Source organism: Trachypithecus francoisi, unplaced genomic scaffold (assembly GCF_009764315.1).
Source record: "Trachypithecus francoisi isolate TF-2019V2 unplaced genomic scaffold, Tfra_2.0 Lachesis_group11, whole genome shotgun sequence".
Taxonomy (NCBI): Eukaryota; Metazoa; Chordata; class Mammalia; order Primates; family Cercopithecidae; genus Trachypithecus; species Trachypithecus francoisi.
The window spans coordinates 84,473,342-84,494,290 of record NW_022681456.1 but is presented as its reverse complement, the minus strand read 5'-3'; the positions used below and the strand labels follow the sequence as shown (position 1 = coordinate 84,494,290).

Here is a 20,949-nt window from a genome sequence, read left to right as displayed (position 1 = left end):
GCCTGATCAAGAAGACTGTAGAAAAGCCTGGGCCGTTGGTGGCCTGGACACCAAGGGACGAAGATGCTCTGGGGAGGGTGGTGGAGGGAAGGAACGGTTGTATCCAATATTTCTGGGAGTCCATCAATATTAGGACTGAGACTGGGTCCCTGGATTTAGCTACACGGAGGTCCCTGAAACCTGGATGAGAGTGTGTTTAAGAGGATCAAGAGAGAATGGTCGGGCGCCGTGGCTCACGCCTGTTATCCCAGCACTTTGGGAGGCTGAGGTGGGCAGACCATCTGAGGTCAGGAGTTCAAGACCAGACTGGCCAAGACGGCAAGAACCCATCCCTAATAAAAACACACAAAAAATTAGCTGGGCGTGGTGGTGCCTGCCTGTAGTCCCAGCTACTCAGGAGGCTGAGGCGGGAGAATCACCTGAACCCAGGAGGCAGAGGTTGCAGTGAGTGGAAATTGTGCCACTGCACTCTAACCTGGGTGACAGAGCGAGACACTGTCTCAAAAAAAAAAAAAAAAAAAAAAAGAGAGAATGGGAGGGAAAGGAATTGCGAGGAGAGTAGGGAAGAAGAAGAGAGGGAGGAGAGCCATTGGAGAAAGTGAGTGGAGGTTCTCTTAAAAGGAGTTTTGCTGTATATGGGGAGCAGGGAATGGGACAGGAGTGAGAAGGAAGATGTGGGTCAAGAGTGTTTTGTGGGTTTTTTTCAGGTGGAAGAAATTGCAGAGTGTTCCTATGTTAATGGAACTACTCCAGTAGAGAGGGCAATGCTGATGACTGACAGAGAGAGAGAGAGAGAGGAAAATTCCCGGAGAGACCTCCTCAGCCTCTCCCCAACTCCAAGCCAGCAGAACCACAGAAGGTGTCCTCTTTGAAGGGAACCACAGGGGCACTGGAAATGGCACCAGGCTGGGCACAGGACACCTGGGTGCTGGTCCTCAATCTGCCTGTTACTGGCCATAAGACTGTGCTGGGCGTGGTGGCTCACGCCTGTAATCCCAGCACTTTGGGAGGCTGAGGAGGGTGGATCACGAGGTCAGGAGATCAAGACCATCCTGGCTAACACAGTGAAACCCCGTCTCTACTAAAAATACAAAAAATTAGCTGGGCGAGGTGGTGGGCGCCTGTAGTCCCAGTTACTTGGGAGGCTGAGGCAGGAGAATGGCGTAAACCCGGGAGGCAGAGCTTGCAGTGAGCTGAGATCGTGCCGCTGCACTCCAGCCTGGGCAACAGAGCAAGACTCCGTTAAAAAAAAAAAAAAGACTCTGTGCCAGCCCCTTAACACCTAGGGCTTCAGATGTGGAAAGTGAGTCTTACAGCATCAGGGCTGCCTGCCCCCACTCCCTGGCCAGACTGTGGTGGAGATGCAGGGAGGTAACAGGTGTGAAAGTGCTTTGTAAAACATCAAGGGTGGAATAGAGGGTGGGGACTATTGCTATTATTTTAATAGCACCAGGGCTTATCAAACAAATTTAAGGGATTACTGTTCACCCAGCCTTACTTGCATGTATGGCTCCCTCGGGTGGTTCACACACCCACTGCGACCTGATCCACGGGAAGCCAAGTAAACTCCCCAGCCGGCCCCCATGGGTGCTCACTGCCTCCAACATCACCAGCCTGTCTGCCCTGGCTTGACCCCTCTTCTCTCCCCTGCAAATGCCTCCCTCTAGGGCGTCCAGGTGCTGTTGCCCAGACTAGCTCTCCTGAAGGTGGCCCTCCTCTTTCTCACCTAATCCAATTCCCCACCATCCTTTGAAATCTTTCTTTAGGAAGTATTGCCTGGAGGGAAGAGCATGGTGCAGGGTCTGAGAAAAGTTAGTCTCTTCGGGTGACCAGGCTCCCAGTTTGCTCAGGATTTAAGGGCTCCTCAAGAAGTGAGGCTTTCAGTGCTGAAACTGGGGAAGTTCTAGGTAGCCTGGAATAAGCTGACACTTTAGTCTTGATCAAGGCCACATCGACCCATTATCTTGCCAGGAAACCATGGACAAATCATTCCATTTCTCTGGAGGTCAGTTTTCTCATCTGTAAGAAGAGGGCTGGGAGTTTCACTAGATCCCAGCCCTCCAGTTCCAAGCCTGGAGGTCATTTATTCATTCTACAATACTGGCTGTGTGCTACTCTGCACCATGCACTGCACTCTCCCTGCTGACCAGGCATCTGGGCAGCCACGCTGCACATCACACACAGTATGTGCTCTATAAAGACCTGTGGAAAGGACACATGAATGAACCTGCCACACCCCCACTCAGGCTTGATCCCTATCCAAATCCCCCAAAACCTCTGCTCACTGCTCTCTCCCCATCCCGTCCCCCAATTCAGCCCCGCCAGCCTGTCGCCCACAAGCCTCCGGAATCTGGACTAAGCTGCAACTCTGGCCACTTGTATTGAGCTGAATGTTCCAGCTAGGGAGGGAGAGTCTGGTCACTGCTTCCATTGTCAATAAATGTTGACCTTGAATGTCTTCCCAAGAGGACGTCACCAGTACAAGCTTGCCCACCTGGGTGGGTCCTGGAACACGATCACATTCGGGTGCGTGGAGCCCACCTGAGCAGAAGGCATGTGTTGGGCAGCTCCAGGCAGGTGTCTGTCCCTGGTCATCTCATCTCCTGGGCATCTGCTTCCAGCCACTCCCCACTTAGCCTCAGACCCCAAGGGGGACTCACACCAGACAGTCCAGGTTCCCAGATTGGCCCCGTCACTTCCTAGGATGCTGTGTGACCTTGGGCATGTTATTTGATATCTCTGAGCTTCAGTTTCCCCATCTTAATTAATTAATTAATTAATTTTGAGACGGAGTCTTGCTCTCTCACCCAGGCTGGAGTGCAGTGGTGCGATCTCAGCTCACTGCAAGCTCTGCCTCCTGGGTTCACGCCATTCTCCTGCCTCAGCCTCCCGAGTAGCTGGGACTACAGGCACCCGCCACCATGCCTGGTTACTTTTTTTGTATTTTTAGTAGAGACGGGGTTTCACTGTGTTAGCCAGGATGGTCTCGATCTCCTGACCTTGTGATCCGCCCTCCTCAGCCTCCCAAAGTGCAGGGATTACAGGCGTGAGCCACCATGACCGGCCTCCCCATCTTAATTTATTAACAGTAGAACCTATCTTATAGACTTAAGACGACGATTAAATGCATATGGAGAGCTGGCTGGGGGGAAGCAAGTGTTCGATAAATATTAGCTGTTACTGTTATCCCAACCACAATCATCATTATCAACATTCTGTTTCGTGAGAAGAGCAAAGAACATGCTCAATCTAACGGTGTCTCTCTCTCAGGGTGCTTAGAATCCCCCTAGCTCCAAGAAGTCTTTCCCAGTTGCCTCTAGGCGGGTAACTACTAACTTGGTCCACATGGCCAGGATACACCCGCTCTCTTGCGCCCTCAAGCACTGCTGCCCCTCCCCTGAAGGAAAGGGTACCTCTTCCCAGCTCTGCCTCTGTCTACAGCTTCCAACCTGCTGTTACAATCTTCTCTCCTGCCCAGGTCAGCTGGTCTGTCCTGGAAACCAGGTTGAATTCCCCGAACAAACAAACAAATGCAGCGCTGGACCTAGCCCTACCCGCAGGTGCTCCCAAGGATCCAGGGAGGAGGGCCGTGGGGAAGATGGGAGGAGAAGGGGACTGGGGTGATGGTCAGGATGCTGGGAAGGCGGCTGCCAAGGAGCCAGACCACACTCACCAATGTAAACACACCCGCTCCCAGTGCTGCATAGACTGCATGGAGCCATGGCACCTGCGGCAGAGGAAAAATGGGCTTAGGGATGACAAGAAGGGGCAGCAGTCAGAGGGGCAGGGAGGAGGGCTCAGTCTAGAGAATGGAGGACATGGGGTAGCCCCGCCCAGTGCTCCCTAAGGAGCCCCAGGACTGACAGTGGACCCTGATTCTCTGTGTGCCCAGGGTGGGTGAAGTGCGGCATGGGATAAGAGTGATCCTGGTGGGACTGGTGGGAGAACTCCCCGCCAGCCTGGTCCTTCTTCCCGCAGCACATAGCCCCGGGCTCAGGGCTGATGAAGATGACTCTCGGTGGGTCCTGTTCTCCTTCTAGCCTGGGACTGCTTGAGGCTGCTCCCACCTCCCAGGGTGCGCTCATCCCTGTCCAGCATAGGATCTGTCTGTCCTTGTGCCAGGGCGCTCCTGGGCTGCGCCTTGGAGGCAAAGAACTCAGGACGAAGGGGACAAAGACTTGACCTCAGGGGTGTGTGGGGGGGCATCTGGAGTCTCTGCCAGCTGTGATGGTGGGCTTGCCTGCATAGGCTGGAACAGCACCTCCCCACCCTCTGCCTCCTGAGTCTCCCTCCAGGTCTGGAGTAGCCAGCTGTGGGGAAAACTCTGCTGGAGGCACCGCACTGGGGCCCTCCATGGGGCCCTCCTCCAGAAGACTCGGAAACAAAGGCATCCCATCAACCAGACCAGGATCAATAAAGGGTTCTTTGAAGTTCTGTGGCCCCTTCCTGTAACACTCCTCCCCATCCTAGACACACAGAGGGCCCCCAGGCCAGCTCTGGCCCCTCCCTTCGTCAACAGGATCCTGGGAAGAGCCAAGGAAATGCCAGCACCAATCCTGACATCCTGGAATGGACGCCAAGTGCCCGGAGGCTGGGGCTGGGCAGGATGGAGGTGGAGAGGGGGAAGTGAGGACTACTGCTCACAGCCCTGCTAGAAAAGGGCAGTGGGGGACCATGCACCATGTGTGGCTATAGGGGTGAGGGGTGTAAGCACTGGGCCCCTAGCAGCAGTCCAACAGCTCATCTCTTGGGTTCCCAGGATTCAGATCTCAGGGCCTTCCTGCGATGCCCCCAATCTGCCCCTTCTCCACATGTAGGAGCCCGGGTGCCTGCAGAGTCTCCGTTTAATTCCCCAGGGCAGGCTGGACACCTCTAAAAGAGCCGAGATTTGGCCACCAGCTGGTGGACATTCTAAGGATGTGGGTATGCCCTACTGCCCCACCTCCCGCCTGCCTGGCCAGCTAGATTCTACCTCTTTGGACTTGGCTGATCCCACAGGAGCCCCCAGAAGACCCTTCCTCAGGCCCTTCTGGGTCTAGTGGGCCTCATGGAGCCCCGGTACTCCCTTCCCTGCCCAGGGTTTAAATGCTCCACACCCTACCCTCAATCTCACCTCCACCCCACAGAGGAGGATGGGAAAAGTGAAGCCGGATGTGGCTTGTGGAGCCAGGCAGGTACCCAGGCCTGACAAGAAAAGCCTCCTTGTTTGCTTACACTGCCAGCACGCCTGTGACAGGTGCCAGGAGGGGCCGCACAGGATGGCAGGCTGTGGGGCCTTGGCTCCTGGACTTCCCTGGTGGGCAGGAGAGGGAACGGCACCTTGGGCCAGTGGGGCCCCTTCCTCCCTGTGGGGCCTGCCGGGGACCCAGAGACTCACATATTGGAAGGGTAGGAGGATGGCCAGGATGAGTCCGCTGAAGAAAAGAGTCATGAGAAGCACGAAGAGCACGCCCTGGCAGGAGGTGAAGTCGAACTGCGGGGACAGGATGGGGTCAGCTGCCAGAGCGGCCTGACCTTCCTGGGACCCCAACTACAGCCAAGCCTGTATGGGCCAAGCTGTATGGGCATACGGGCATACAGGCATACAAGCATACAGCAGGCCACAGTCTTGTGCTCACTCCAAGAACATGGCATTCCTTCCCCTCCTTGCCCTCACCAGGTTGTCTCCCTCTCCCCAGACCCAACTCACCCCTTTACTTCTCTCCCCAGCCCTGGGTCCCAGCTCTGAGCCCCCCCACACCCTATCTGCCTTCCCCTGCTCAGCCTCAGGCCGGGGGTCCCTGCCTGCAAGCCCCAAAGCTGACCTTGGTCTGGAAGCTGAAGACGGTGACTGAGAGGCAGACAAGGGCTGTGATGCCCAGGCACAGCAGCACGGAGGTGGTGTTGTAGTAGCTGAGGACCATCAGGCCAAGGGGTCAGCTCCCAGGCAGGGCGTCTGGTCTCCCCCACCCTCCTAGCAGGGCCCCCTCTTCTGCCAGGACCTGGTCTTGGGATCCCTGGCCCTAATCTGGTGCCCTTTCCCCAGATACCTCTGTCTGCCTCCCCAGCCTTTCTGCTGGGCCCTGCCCCTCCCAACAGGCTTAGACTCCAAATCAAATTAGAAGGATCTTGAGGAGGTGGGAGTGGGAGTGGGAGTGGGGAGGGATTTGTGCCGGACCCAGAGGTGGTTTACAAGTAACTGTAGGTCATGAGTCTGGGGGCTTGTAAGCTACAGTTTGGGAGGAGCCACCTTGCTCCCCTCCCCCTATCCACCAGGCCAGGTCTTGGGGTCGCTGTCCAGCTGAGTGCTCAAGGAGAGGACCCTAGGCCAAAGCCTCCTGCATGCCTGTGCCTGGGCCCCATCCACATGCTCCCAGGAAGTATGGCGTGTGGGGCAGCGCCCCTTGGGTGTGGCCAGTGCCTGGCTCCAAGCCTGGCCTACGGTCCTCCTCTCCTTCCACCTGCTCCCTTTACCTGGACAACATCCCAGTGAGGTAGGCCATGGACAGGGTCTGAAAGGAGAAGCAAGGTAAAGGAATGCTCCAAACTCAGACTGCGGGGGCCCAGGCACCCTCAAGGTCCAGCCCAGGTCCCTGTCCCTTGCAGGTACCCCTCAACTCTTTGTCTCTGTCACCCCCACACATACTGACTTTCAGGAGTCAGGCCTGGCTAAGGAGTGTCTCCACTGCCAGCTTCAGGCTCTGTGCCAGCTGTGCCTTTCTTCTGCAGCCCTGCTCCCTGCTTCTAAGACCCTCCACTCTTCTTCATTACCATAGCTCTAGAATGCCTCAGGCAAACGCCTTAAAAAAATTCACAATGAAAAAAGACAGTGGATGGGGAGCGGGGCGAGATTAAGCCCATTTGGAAAGAGAAGATGGAATGTGTTTGTGGAAGAAGTGGGGTGAAAACACCCCTGCCCCATGCCAGGGACCTCACATTGGATATCCCCAGCCCAGTCTTCCTGGTCCTCAGTCCACCCTGCTTCCCTTCTTTCTCCATCTCCACTCAGCATCTGTCCTCAGCACACCCCAGATCACTTACAAAGACGGTCAGGAGAATCAGGTTCCAGGGGAAATGCCTCCTGCAAGGCAAGCCACAGAGTTCAGGGGAGAGTGGGGGGTGGGGGCAGTGGGAGCAGGCTGTGTCACTGCTGCAGGGAGGGGGTCTCTGACCAACCCCCTCCACACTCCTCAGAGCCTCTTCCTTCAGCCACATCCCCATTTGCTCCCTTCTCCATCCCCCTTCTCCCTACCTCAGAAGCACAAAGTAAAGGAGGGAGGGGCCGCCTGCTCAACAGAGGCCCAGAGAGGGATGGGGCCCTCTCAGGGGTGCACAGCTCACTGGTGGCAGGCAGGGCTGGGGCCAGAACTTTCATGATCCTGCTCATATTCCCACAAATTCTTCCTCAAGCCATTAGCATACCTGGGTCCAGAACAGCAAGCCAGGGTCAGGTAGGTTGCAAAGAACACAGCACTGGAGAGACAGACGGATGGGTGAATTAGCCAGCCTCTCTTGGGCTCTCCCCCGAGACCCCTTGTTTATACCACTCTCTGCCACCCCCACCCACAGGGCAGCCAGACGGGAAGGGATGGGGAGGACACGGTCATCCTAGAACCTAACAGTGGGCAGGGTGGTGGTTCAGTTCCAAAAGAGAGCAAAACGATGGGACGAGCCTGCTTCTAGAAACAGGGAATGAGATAGAAACAGGTCACATGAGATAGCTGTTGCTGACCACTCAATCCAAAGTGGCCTCCCCAGATGCTCTTGTTATTTTAAAAGCCCATATACAGCATTTTCCACGTGCTAGGCAGTTTAAAGTGTTTTATGAGTATCAATGAATGTAATCCTCACATCTTTACTTTACAGCTGAGGCATGGGGAGGTCAGGCAACTTGTCCAAGGCCATCCAGCTACCATGCTGCAGAAGCAGGATGAGAACCCAGGCACTCTAGCTCCAGAGTCCCTGCTCATAACCACTGCCCCACACAGGCCCTTCTCAGCCCTTATCATTTACCTGGAGAGATCTTGTTAGTTATTTTACTGTTGGTCTAGCCTATTAAATTGTAAACTCAGCAAGGGTAAGGCCCTCGTCTGTCCTGCCAGCACCTGGCACAATCAGGAAGTGGCACCTGTTGGATGAATTTTTATATCAGGTGGCCACGTCCAGTGAGAGGCTAGCAGGCAGCTTGAGGGCAATCCAGAGATAGGGATGGAGGATTGAGATTTTCTGAGTAGTGGAGGCAGAGGCCAGTCCAGGAGGTGGGAGATGATGGCTGGGGACCCAAGGGTGGAGCTTTCCCCTGCCTACCTAGGTTAGCGGTGCCACCAATGCATAGTTTCCAACCCCCAATGGGCCTTGAACATGGCACTGCCATCCTTTCCCCATATCCTTCCTCAGTTCTCTCACCCACAATTTCAAGCTTCCTCCTCCATCCACAAACCTCCCAGGCCCCCTCACTCTTCATGCACAGTCTGCCTCCGGTGTTCCAGAAAGACTGGAAATGAGGTGAGCTCCCTTGGCTCCCTGCCTGCCACCTGCAAATATCATGTGGTGCTACTTGCCCTCCTGTCCCTCCTGTCCCTCCTCCCATCCCAGGCCAATCCTCCCACCCCCTTAATTGCCTGGGGATCTCCATTACTTAAATCTTTCCACTGGTACCTCTCCTCCCACACAAGCCTCCTCAGCTGTTTTCCATCTTTAACCAACACCTTCCCTGGCTCCAGCTACTGCCACTTCATCCTCTCTTGCAGCCAGGCTTCTTGAAAAAGTGGTCTCCATTCACCATGCCCCCTCCTCCATCTTCCCAACCCAACAAACACAGTTTCAGCACTACTCAACAGGAGCTGGCTTTGCCACATCACTAGGACCTTATTGAGTGCAGTGGATACTTGTCAGTCCTTATCTTGCCTGGCTTCTCAACATCTGGTCACTATCATTGTTTCCCTAGTTCCTCATGACCCCTGGGTCCCTCCTACCTCCCTCACACTCCTCAGTTCCTCCAGGGTCTCTCTCAGTCTGCGTGGTTCCCTCGATGTGGGGTCGTCTCCAGCTCTTCCCCCATGCTCTCCCTAGGTAGGCTCACTCAACCACATGACTTGCTCACCCATATTTCTGATCTATATTTTCCTTTTCAACCCTAGTTTCTAATTTCCAACTGCCTACTGGGCAGACATGACTATTCAGACACAAGTAATGCTCAACATTACTTGTTGAGCATTACTCAACAAGAGGGGAACTCAACAAGAGGGGAACTCCCTGTCTCCCCTTCTTCGTCTCCTGCATTCCCTCCTGCAGAGGATGTCATGCATCCTCTAAATCACCCAATCAGAGACCTCAGCATCATCCTTAACTCTCACTCTGCTACGCCCAGTTAACCACCTGGACTTGTTGATTTTTCTTTTCTTTTTTCTTTTTTTTTTTTTGAGACGGAGTTTCGCTCTGTCATCCAGGCTGGAGTGCAGTGGCCGGATCTCAGCTCACTGCAAGCTCTGCCTCCCGGGTTCACGCCATTCTCCTGCCTCAGCCTCCCGAGTAGCTGGGACTACAGGCGCCCGCCACCTCGCCCGGCTAGTTTTTTGTATTTTTTAGTAGAGACGGGGTTTCACCGGGTTAGCTAGGATGGTCTCGATCTCCTGACCTCGTGATCCACCTGTCTCGGCCTCCCAAAGTGCTGGGATTACAGGCTTAAGCCACCGCGCCCGGCCAACTTTTTTTTTTTTTGAGGCGGAGTCTCGCTCTGTCGCCCGGACTGGAGTGCAGTGGCCGGATCTCAGCTCACTGCAAGCTCCGCCTCCCGGGTTTACGCCATTCTCCTGCCTCAGCCTCCCGAGTAGCTGGGACTACAGGCGCCCGCCACCTCGCCGGCTAGTTTTTGTATTTTTTAGTAGAGACGGGGTTTCACTGTGTTAGCCAGGATGGTCTCGATCTCCTGACCTCGTGATCCGCCCGTCTCGGCCTCCCAAAGTGCTGGGATTACAGGCTTGAGCCACCGCGCCCGGCCTGATTTTTCTACCCAGGCAGTTATCAAAGTTGCCCTCTTCCCTCCACCCACTATCACTCTTTGTGGTCAGGGCACCTCTTTCTCTCTCTGGCTTGGAGTATTGCAGGAGCCCCCCTGCCTTCCACCCTCCATGCTGCAGGCAGATCCAATCATGTGACTTCCCTGTATAAAATTCCCAAAGACCTGGCAATGCCCTGTCTGAGCAATCAGGCAATGCATTCCCACCCACCCCTCCAGCCCTTCTCTCACTGCACTCCGCCCCTCCACTACACCCCTCTCATCACAACCTGCTCTGCTGCCTGGAAACGTGCCTGCCACACTCTACTCCTGCTGGAAGGGACTGACTGGCAAGGACACTTGAGGCCTTGGTTAGAGGGGGGCACCTTCTGTGCACCGCAGGCATACCTCAACCAAAGCCTGAGCCGCCGCACCCTTCGGGCCAGCTCCTGTGACTTCCCACCCAGGTATAGCATCTGGGGGCCAGCCTGCAACTTATCAATGTTCTATTCCCACCATCTGACCCAGAGCTTGGTGCCTGGTAGATGCTCTTCAAATATTTCTGGATGAAATGCAAAACAAAACAAAACAAAACAAAAAACTCAAAAAACAAGAGATGCAGGAGTTGAGACAAGCATATTGGATTTGGTGAGTAGGACCCCTTCAATTTAACTCTTTCCTGGTCTTCAGTGGTTTTCAAATAATGAGGAACTGTTGTCACAGTGACTGGAGGGCTCTTCTGGTAGTTGGTGCCAGGGGCTGCTGAACATCCTGCTCCGTGCAGAATGGCAGAGCCATCCTGCCCAACTTAGGAAACACTCGGAACCTGCCCTCTTTCAGTCTCACTTGAGTCACTGGTCAGCCACCTCAGCAATAATGCTAATAATAATACCCTTGTCCATGTGGGTGTGGGTTCTATCTCCCCAGCCAGAGTGGAAGCTTCCTGAAGGCAAGAGCCCAGTCTCCTTTTCTCTCTGGTTCATAGCTCTCTAACTGTCAAGACAAGGGGTCCAGAGGAAGGGCAGAGGGGCCAAAGACCCTGGGATTGTGGTACAGCTTGGGAGCCTGACACCCTGAATTCACATCCCAGCTCTGCCACTACTGTTGTGTGACCTTGGACGATAGCCAAGACCCAGTTTCCACTTTAGCGAAACAGAAATACTGGTACCAACTCACTGGACTGTTGGGAGGACTGATGAGACAACAGTTCAAGCGCTTCGCATGGGCCTGGCACAGGGGTGGGACTCCCCACTAGAGTTATGATAATTAGAGGCTGGCTGATGGACAGCTTCCTGGAAAGGCTCTGACCCACCTCCACCCAGCTCTGGTCTCACACTTTTCCTCCTCTGCCTGGATTTCTCCTGGCCCACCAGTTTTCCACCACCACAGACACAGTGGCTCAGTGGGCGCAATCAGACAGTAAGGTGAGAACCGATGGAGGGAGGCAACGAGGGCCTTGAGAAGCTGGGCTGTGGGTCGGGGAGGGGGAGGCTGGCAGCCCAGGGGGCAGGGAATGAGTCACTTAAGAAGTGAGAGAGAGAGGGCCAATGATTTATGTATCAGAGCCCCAGCCCCAGGGCCTGGGCAGGAACCACAGTCTGTTTACAGAATGTCAGGACAGGGAAGTAAGGCTCAGGTTCAGGCCAGCATCCAAACCCAATGCCTTCCCCCAGCTTGTCCTGCTCTAAGACAAAGGAGGAAGCAGAGCACAGAGGGCAAGTACATGGGTTTCACCATCAGAAAGACCTGGATTTCTACCCTGGTTATGTTACTCTGAGCCTCACTTTCCTCATCTGTAAAATGAGGATAATAGTAGTGTCTGCCTGGCAAGGCTATTGAAAGATCAAGTGAAAAATACATGTAAAGTGCTTAGCACGGTGCCCTCCATACAGAAAAAGAGCTGTCTGCTTCTCAGTGCTCCTATTGTTATTCTAAAAGGAAGAGACCCGGATGGAGTCCTCAGGGAGCACAGGATGTGTTGCACGAGGTGAGACCCACCAGGACTCAGACAGGAGGCCGACTTAGGGGGCAGGATGGAGAGAGTTGAGGGGTGTGAGGGGGCAGGGCAGGACCCCAGGCAGGGTTTCTGGAGGAAAAGGGCAGCATCCCAGTGGTGAAACTCCCAAGCACCTTTCACACTTTGGGACACCCTATGAAAAGCGCCCAGTTCATGCCCACCTCACCTCCCACTTTTGCCAGCACCCACCCTGGTAGAAGCCAAAGAAAGCATCTCTGTTTTCTGCCCAGAGATGTTGAAGAGGAGGGACTCCAAATCTCACCATTCAGAGGTCAGATTCTCACACTCCACCCTTCCAATCCCCCCATCCCACCCAATGGAGTGGACTCTGCCCCCACTGCCTGGGCCTACTCCCTCCTGGGCTGTCTCCCTGCCACCACCTGCTCAGAGCATGAAATCCCACAGACCCTCCCACAGAAGGCTCAGAGAGTGGCCTAAGAATCTCTTCCCAAGTTCTCAGGGGCCCAAAGCTGCCAGGACATGCTGACGTGCCAGAAGCCATGCCAACCTGCCACATGGGCTGGCCCAGGTGGTAGACTCTGGGGCCTCATTAGTTTTACTGTACAGTGCCTCCCAGTCCCCCAAGACACATGCCTCCCCACCTGCCTGCAGACAGGCCCTCTGTCCTCTGCTCTAGGAAAGACTCTGGAACCCCCAGAGGCCAGGCTAGGGTCCTTACCGTCAGCCTCTGGTGGGCCTCTGTGAACTCCAGGCCCATCTCTGAGGCTACTCTGGGCTCGACATGGTGCACGGGGCTCTGGGCTGAGCCCACCTCCCCACCAGAGCCCTATCCAGGAACAGACATGGGACTGCCACAGTGTGTAAGCTCCTTGGCCAGGCAGTCAGAGCCTTGACCCCACAAGGCCCCACTGCTCTCCAAGATGCCTGGAATTCCCCTGCATGGAGCCTTCCACCTCTCTGCCAGAGAAGTCCCAGTTTAGAAAATGCACCATGTGGCCGGGCGCGGTGGCTGAAGCCTGTAATCCCAGCACTTTGGGAGGCCGAGACGGGCGGATCACGAGGTCAGGAGATCGAGACCATCCTGGCTAACATGGTGAAACCCCGTCTCTACTAAAAAAATACAAAAACTAGCCGGGCGAGGTGGTGGGTGCCTGTAGTCCCAGCTACTCGGGAGGCTGAGGCAGGAGAATGGCGTAAACCCGGGAGGCGGAGCTTGCAGTGAGCTGAGATCCGGCCACTGCACTCCAGCCTGGGCGACAGAGCAAGACTCCGTCTCAAAAAAAAAAAAAAAAAAAAAAAAAAGAAAATGCACCATGTGCATTCTTGCCCCACGCTTTTGCTTAAGCCACTTCTCTCCTGGGAACGCTGTCTCCAGTCTTCATGGCCCATCCTTTGGGGGGCACCCCTGATGTGGGCTGCATGCGCTGGTGTACAGGCTCACTCCTTCCCTCCTCCGCTCTCCGAATGCTGCATCTGTTCATGCTACCTTGGGCCACCAATAACTTTCCCTGCAGAGGCCTCCTCTCCTGCAGCCCCTGTACGGGGCTGGGCTCACAGTGAGTGCAAGAGCAGTTCTGCTCTGAGCCCCACGATGGTTCTGGTGTGGAGCTATCCAGGATGACTCCTTAATTACCCAGAAAGGAGGATCAGAATCAACTACACCTTCAAACCTTCTCTCCCAAGTTACCAGCTGGTTTCCTCAAAGAATATAGGACAAGCAGGAGCCAAGTGGCTCGAGGGCTGCAGGGAGCCTGCCAAGTAGATGGATTAAGAGCACAAGCCTTAACCGGAATTCTGGGTTTGAATCCCAGTTCTACCACTGACTAGCTGTGTGACCTTGGGCAAATTCCTCATTTCTCTGAACCTTAATTTTCTGAAGTAGTCATACCCAGTAGATGTGAGGACCAAATGCAATACTATACATCAAGCACACAGAACAATGCCCAGCCCTAATTAAGCACTCTTTAAGTGGTAGCTATTATGATTAATATTTCATAAGCATTACTAACAACATTAATAAGAGTAGCAACATTATCATTAGTGTGGGCCAAAGTGTTCCAGCCTCACTGCCTCTTAAGACCGAGGTCTGGGTCTCTCCAGCTACAGCCCTGGCCCAACTCTTCCCAATTTGTGCAGGCAGGCAGCAGAACCTACCCCCATCTCCTTTGTGTTCCACCAGATTTAACACCCCAGATAGGTCCTTCTGGCCATGCTCTGAAGCCGGCAGAATGGGGCAGGGCTGGAAGGGATCTGTGAGAACAGTCCCTATGGGGCTGGGGGAAGCTATGGGCTCAGATTAGGTCAAGAAAGACACAGAGATTCCCACTTCTGGCCACTAAGCCTTCTCTGGAAGGGGACTGGGATATACTCACTAGGATGCCCAGTACCAGGCTGGGTTGGCCTGGACATAGTCCTTGACAGGGTCACTGCAGAGAAGAGAGAGGGGGAGAGAGAATCAGAAAGTACCCTAGGTCTCCATTTCTGGTTCAGCATCTGCATCTGTCCCACACAGTTCACAGGACTTGAGAGGAAGCCGAAGGAATGCAACCCCTGGAGGCTCGGGGAGTCCCAGCCCACAGTCCCTAGCTGGGACCTGCAAGTGCCTGGGCATGCAGTTAGTGGTTCGGATCAGAAGGACTGCCACACAGACACCCAGAAGGCACCCCGGGTCCACCCCACACTGGACAGACGACCCCTTGCCTGGTGCACTCTCTAAGGGTCTGTCCCAGCAGGAGGAGGCCCACTGCCATCTCTCCAGGCCCACTGGCATCTCTCCAGGCAGCATTCCAGCAGGAGTCTGATCATGGGTTCCCCGGTTCCAGGCCTGGCCATAGCCACCCCTGGAAGGTGCTGGTCCATGCTGCCAACTCACCAGAAAGTAAAGAGAGCCACGACAGCCAAGGTCACCAGCAGCTGAATCAGCAGGATGGTGTAGACCTGGGGGTGGGAGGAGGTTCTACTCAGCTTGGGGAGCCCTGTTAGGGACCTGTCAGCCCCTCAGCGACTCGTTCACCTCTCCAGGTCCCCATCCTGTGCACTCCACCCTCCTTCTTGGGGGTCATTGGAGTGAACCCAGGACAAGGTGAAAGGAAAGCAAAGATGCTGCAGAGCCAAGCGCACCCCCCTAGCATTGGGAGAAAAGAGGGGACAATGTGTTTAGGTGTAGCAGGGGGCACTGGAGTGACACCTAAGGAAGCAATTCCTAGTGCGTGCCATCAGCTGGGATCACAAGAGAAGCGGGTAGAGATGGCTTCTGCAGGCAGAGGGTTGGGCCAGGGGCCTCTACAGGGGCTCCCCCACTGAGCCTCCCAGTCCCAGAGGGCTAGAGAGGGACATTACCTTTCTGATGAAGACTCGACGAACTTTCTGGTCGTCCCAGCTGAAAGTGGTGAAGAGCTCATGGTCTCCGGTGGGGAAACCGTTGTCATAGCTGGAGCTGCTGCCTGTGTGGCATGTGGAGGAGGGGGACATGAGGGTTCCCCCTACATGGAATTACTGTCCCCAACAGCCCCCAACTCAAAGCTGCCTCTTTGTCAACCTGGCTTTCTGGACCCTGAAGTCTCTTTGCAGCCCCATTATCAAACACCCAGCCCTGGCCCAGCCCAGCCCCACTCCAACCCCCAGATCTCTCTCTCCCTGGTCAATTCTCCCTTTTCCTGCTCTGAGTCCTGGGAAGAAACTGTCATCCCCTACTTCTCCCTCCACCCCGGTTGGGGCTCCCCAGGGACCAAGCTATGCCATACGAATGTGAACCTCCCATCTTCTTCCCCCCACCCTCCTCCTTGGACATTCTGGCTCCCTTGCAGTCAAGGATCACAGAGGGCCAGTCACTCTCTCTGGGCCACCCCGCAGCAAAGATCCTGACCCTGGCTCATTCTTTTTGTTTCTGTTTTGTTTTGTTTTGTTTTGTTTTGTTTTGTTGAGATAGGGTCTCACTCCTGTCACTCAGGCTAGAGTGCAGTGGCATGAATACGGCTCACTGCAGCCTTGACTTCCCCTGGCTCAGGCAATCCTCCTACCTCAGCCTCCCGAGTAGCTGGGACTACAGGTGTGCACACCACCATGCTTGGCTAATTTTTTGTATTTTTGGTAGGGATGGGATTTCACTATGTTGCCCAGGCTGGTCTTGAACTCCTGGGCTCAAGCAATCCACCTGCCTCAGCCTCCAAAAGTGCTGCTGGGATTACAGGTATGAGCCACCGTGCCTAGCTCTGACTCTGGCTTGTGCTGAGGCCCTTGGGCTGGGAGCTGGGGACTGGTTGGCTGTGGTGGACTGCTGGTGCTCCAGCTGGAAATCAGGGCTTCAGTGGGGTCAGGGGATGGAGGGGAAATAAAGCCAGGACACGAGCAAGAAGTGGGGGTGAGGATGACAGTTCCAGGCCTAGTCCCAGAACTGAGGCTTTTGGAAGAGCATGGACTCCACAGTCAAACAGACCCAGGGGTGGATCCCTCGCCTAGAACGTACTAGATGTGTGACCCTGATAAAGTTACTGGCCTTCCCTGAGCCTCTTCTGATACTGGTTAGTGATACCCACCTCCTGGGATCCAAATAAGATAAACATGAAAGCCTCCAGGTCTGTGAAATGGAAGCCTACGCTCTCTGGTGGGAACTACACTGCCCCCCCTCTTGTGTCCCGCATCACGGCCATTTCCAAGTCCTCCACTGTGTTCATTCTGTCCCTCCACTGTCACCACTAGGTTTCCATGATCTCCTTTGCCCCCAGCAGTAGCCTCTGACTTGGTCTTTCAAAGCTGACCATGGCATTGCCCTGCTTTGAGCTCTTCAATGGCTCCCCACTGCCCTTCACTCAAGTTCAAGTTTCTTAAGAAAGCCTCCACGGCCTCCCTGAGCAGCGCCCTCCAGCTCCACTACACATTCCTCCCCCCGACCCTATTCTCAACCTGAGTATATATTTTCGACCATGTATTCTCTTGCCCGTGGGCCCTTGCACATTCTATTCTTTCAGCCTTAAACACTTATTTTCCTGCCTTTTCACCAGGCTAACTCATGCCTATCCTTTGGGACTCAGTGTGGATACCCCTCCTTCCAGGAAGCCTTCCCTGACTATCAGATGGGTTAGGTAAGGTGCCCAGGCACCTGTCACTGTGTTTGTGTCACTGTGTGGTAGTTATCCAATCACTTGTCTATGCAGTCAGCTCTCCGAGGACAGAGATCCCAGCAGGTCTTGCAAATCAGTGCATTCTCCGAAACAAACCCAGACGCAGACCCTGTGCCCTGGCACACACTTAGTCAATGTCTGTCATCGCTGCCTTCCTGCCTCGACAGTTCCTCAGAAAACATTCCTTAAAGCAGCAGTCCTAGCAACCAGGATATGGGAAATGAGGAATGGGGAGAGGGGTAGACCCACTGCAAACCTGAGGACCGGAGACCCTTGCCCTCTTGACCTTCGCTTCTCCCTCGTGTCCTGTCTATGTCCTCTGCCAAAGCCCACGTGGCCAGGCCACAGAGAGAAGGGAAAAAGAGAGGGAAAGTGGGCCAGTGGGCGTGTAGGGAGGGGAGGAGGACGCCCACAAACACCGGACCTTCATCGACCCTCCAGTAGGTCACGGTGGGGTGAGTCTTCAGGGGTCTGCGCCCAGGGGGTTTGTAGTGGGAGGTGTAGACCATGGTGGCTACTCCCTGTGAGCAGAGGCTCTGTCTGGGGCATTGTCTCTGGGATCTCTTCTAGAATCCTGCTGGGGGTGGGGTGATAAAGTAGGGGAGGGGGAGGGGCTGCTGAGGGCAGCCGAAGGGGCTGAGGAGGATTTTCTCAGAGCTTTTGGGAAGCTGTACGTTCCTGGCCCCAAGGTAAAGCTCCCACAGGCTGCTCGACCCAACAGAGCAGCTCCTACCCACTGAGATTCTTGGTCTGCAGGAATCTGGCATCCACCTGGGTGAGTGTGCCTGGCTGTGGGGGACACTGAGGCTGGCAACCACACTCCCTCACCGTGTCATGCCCCCCTGCCCCAGCACGGGCCTGGGGAAGGGAACACAGATGAGGAGAGTGATTGGTGAGGTGGATTCCCAGACCCCTATCCCCCAACAGCCCTGGGCCTCCATGGGGACCTGTCCCCACTGAGCCAGGCCCAGTGAAGGCTATGGCCAGTGGCAGTTTCATACACCCACTCCTTCTCTGTATCTCTTTCTTCTAGGAGGTCTTTCTTCACTAGCCCTTAGCTTTTCTCCCTCATCTGTCCCCTCCATTTACTCTAGCACGGTGACTTGAAAAAAAAAAATGCCCTCTTCCCTATTGAGAGCACCCTGATGCAGACATTGTGTCTCTTTCCGTTTTCATGGAGTCGTCTCTGACCTACCCTCAGAACAGTTCTTCAAATCCTAAGCATCTAACAAGACAGCTTCATACAACCACACAGTGTACCTCTTTCTGGACAACTTCCTCCTACTCAGGTTTTCTCTCCGGGTTGACCCCCACCCCATGATGCTCCAGGTTCCAGGAGCTGAAAGACTTACTGGGGTCCACATAGGCCCAGCTTGGGTGGAGAGGCACCGCAGTGGGGGCTGGGGAGAAGACCCCTGCCTTCATCCCCTCCCCAGAGGTGGCTTCCTCATAGGAGGGTGGGGCTGAGGGCACTGCTGGAGCCTCCTTCTTCTCGACGTGCACCTGCTGCTGCCCCTCGGTCCCAGGGGCCTTGTTAGCCACGGAGAGCTGTGGAGTAGAGGCAGAGAGAGAGACAGTCGCCAGGGAAAGGGAGCCTTCCAAATCCTCCTCACCAACTCCTCAATTCCTGGAACTTTCACGGGTCCTTCCTTATCTGCACTCGGAAGCCAGGAGTGCAGACGAGAATGTCTCTATTTTATAGACAAGAGAACTAAGCTCCAGAGGGGTCAGAGCTAGCTGGGGCACATGGTGGAGCTGGGATAGGAACAGAGGAGAGAAAATTCTTAGGAGTGCCCACCTTTGGTTGTCACTGTCACTATCCCTGGGGTAGGGGCAGGGCCTCTACGGTTCCAGAAAAGGGCCTGGCACATAGTAGACTGTTACAAATAAAAGGTCCTGTCATTTAATCTTCCTGAGACTTGCTAGTTGTATTTTGACTCCTGCTTTAAAATGAGAATGAGGATCAGAGAGGAAGAGCGATTCATCCAAGGTCACAGAGCTGCATGTGGGCCCACTGAGAGGCAGGGCCTAGGCACCATCCACTGGGATTGGTCTCCTTCTGTTGGGCTGGAAGTGATGCAAGGAGGATGAAGATTAGGGAGAGAAGGGTAACAGAAAGGGAAGAGGAGAGGGAGAAAACAGAAAAGAGGAAGGGCCTTCAGGATGGAGGAAGGGCAAGAGGATCCTGGCTAAAGGTCTGTTCTGGCCTCATCCTGTAGGAATCTCAGCCTCTCCCCTAAACCAGAACAGACTTACAGAGTGACCCAGTGGAAGGGGCCTCAGTAGACATCCAGTTGAGTCTCTTCCTTCACTGAACAGATGAGGAAACTGAGGCTCAAAGGGAAATGTCCCCATGGCAGTTTGGAAACGTGAGCCCATTTACACTCAGATGTGCCCCCTGCCCCCCACCCGTGGACATGTTTAACTTTGGTGGGAGGATTTGAGCTGGGAAGTGGATGAGGCAGCCAGAGAAGATGGGGGTGAGGGGGTGGTGTGAAATTGAAACATCAACAAAAGGTCCGGCTCTCAGAAAATGGGATTTAGGTCTGGTTCCCAGAAGATTGTGTTAGACCCAAAGGGCCACTGAGGAAGACTGCGGACTTCCTGCTTTGCAGGGGGCGTCTGGCTGAGGCAGCCTGGTGATGGGCACGCCAGAAGACTTCTGGGTCCATCCAGGCCCAAGGACCACTGAACTGGAGCGGTCTCCTCCGTCACTCAGCAAGCCTGCGAGTGAACTGGGGACAAGGGGCAGAGAAGGCAGAGAAGGCAGAGGTCCCCCTCACGCCAGGAAGGGAACGGCACTACTAAAGGGCCTGGTGGAGGTGGGGTGGGGGTGGAAGGAGACTCAGCAGAAGGGATGGGTTCTCCATGTTTACCAAACTGAACACTCCCCAGGCCTCTCACTCCCTCCCACTCCCCAGCCCCCGTCATCACCCGGATCTGAAGGATCATGCCCACCAAAATCGAGTTCAGCCCCCACCCTGCCACTCCACCCCTCAGAGCCTCCTGAACCCTGATGCCCAGCCCCCCCGACACACATACGGCACTCCCAAGTGAGGTGTGATCAATGGCAGGAGGTGGTATCATCCAATGACATCATTTGAGGCCCAAAGAGCTTGCACACAGGGAGAGGAGGGTCTGAGGGTCCAGGGAAGGATGCCATTGGCTCTGAAGCTCCTCTCAAAGAGAAGAAGGGGGAGTGTAGGGTAGGTCCTTGCCCTGTTTTCTCTGCCCAATCCTTAGCAACCCAAACAGAGGGCCAGAGGACCCTCCCCCTTAGCCCCAGGCCCTCGTGGTTGTATAATTCCACAGGCTATTGATGTTACATAAGCCTACTAGGCCAGCCAAGTCTCTGCCCCAGCCCCTCCCCTACAATTCAGGCCTAAAACTGGAGAAGAAGAGATGCTTCATCCGGACCCATCCATGCCTGGCCAGAACCAAAACAATTACAGCATCCCGATGCAGGGTTGTCATAGCAAGCCCAAAGCACAGGGATGGAGCCAAGATGCCCAGATGCGGAATAATGGCAGGGAGCGGGGCGGGGGTTGTTTCTGTGGAGGGTGGAAAAGATCAGCATAAAGTGGTTGGGTCTGGGATTGGAGGGCTGAGCCAGAGGGGGTTGCCCTATAGGCACTGCCCCTCAGGACTCAGCCTGGCACATACATACCCATGCACACACATACAGTCACACTGGACGCCTGGGCTGACTCCTTACAGGGGGCCTGGGTATCCGGGAGGAGCCTTGTGATGCCAAAGCAGGGGTGGAAGGGAGACGGGGAGGAGAGGCGCGCCTGCGGGCTGGAAGAGGCCTGGTCTATTCCTTGACACCGGCCTTTCGGTCCTCTGACTTCAGCAAGGACCACTGAGGACCTTCA

The 20,949-nt window shown here is 55.0% G+C and overlaps 1 protein-coding gene across 2 annotated transcripts in view; it reads right to left on the bottom strand.

Annotated features, from left to right (window-relative positions):
- The window catches only part of FAIM2 (Fas apoptotic inhibitory molecule 2), a 36,898-nt gene that overhangs the window by 15,418 nt on the left and 531 nt on the right, over positions 1-20,949 (bottom strand). Inside the window, exons 2-12 of one of the 2 annotated variants that reach the window (XM_033222143.1) lie at positions 20,117-20,251; positions 18,427-18,622; positions 15,294-15,397; positions 14,827-14,891; positions 14,327-14,380; positions 7,402-7,452; positions 7,021-7,060; positions 6,454-6,491; positions 5,805-5,892; positions 5,378-5,473; positions 3,674-3,727 (exon numbers count right to left, since the gene is read on the bottom strand). In XM_033222143.1, the coding sequence (XP_033078034.1) occupies positions 3,674-3,727; positions 5,378-5,473; positions 5,805-5,892; positions 6,454-6,491; positions 7,021-7,060; positions 7,402-7,452; positions 14,327-14,380; positions 14,827-14,891; positions 15,294-15,397; positions 18,427-18,622; positions 20,117-20,161 (831 nt within the window). In that variant the 5' untranslated portion in view covers positions 20,162-20,251. The remainder of the gene's footprint in view (positions 1-3,673; positions 3,728-5,377; positions 5,474-5,804; positions 5,893-6,453; positions 6,492-7,020; positions 7,061-7,401; positions 7,453-14,326; positions 14,381-14,826; positions 14,892-15,293; positions 15,398-18,426; positions 18,623-20,116; positions 20,252-20,949) is intronic. The other variant, XM_033222144.1, reaches the window with a different exon arrangement.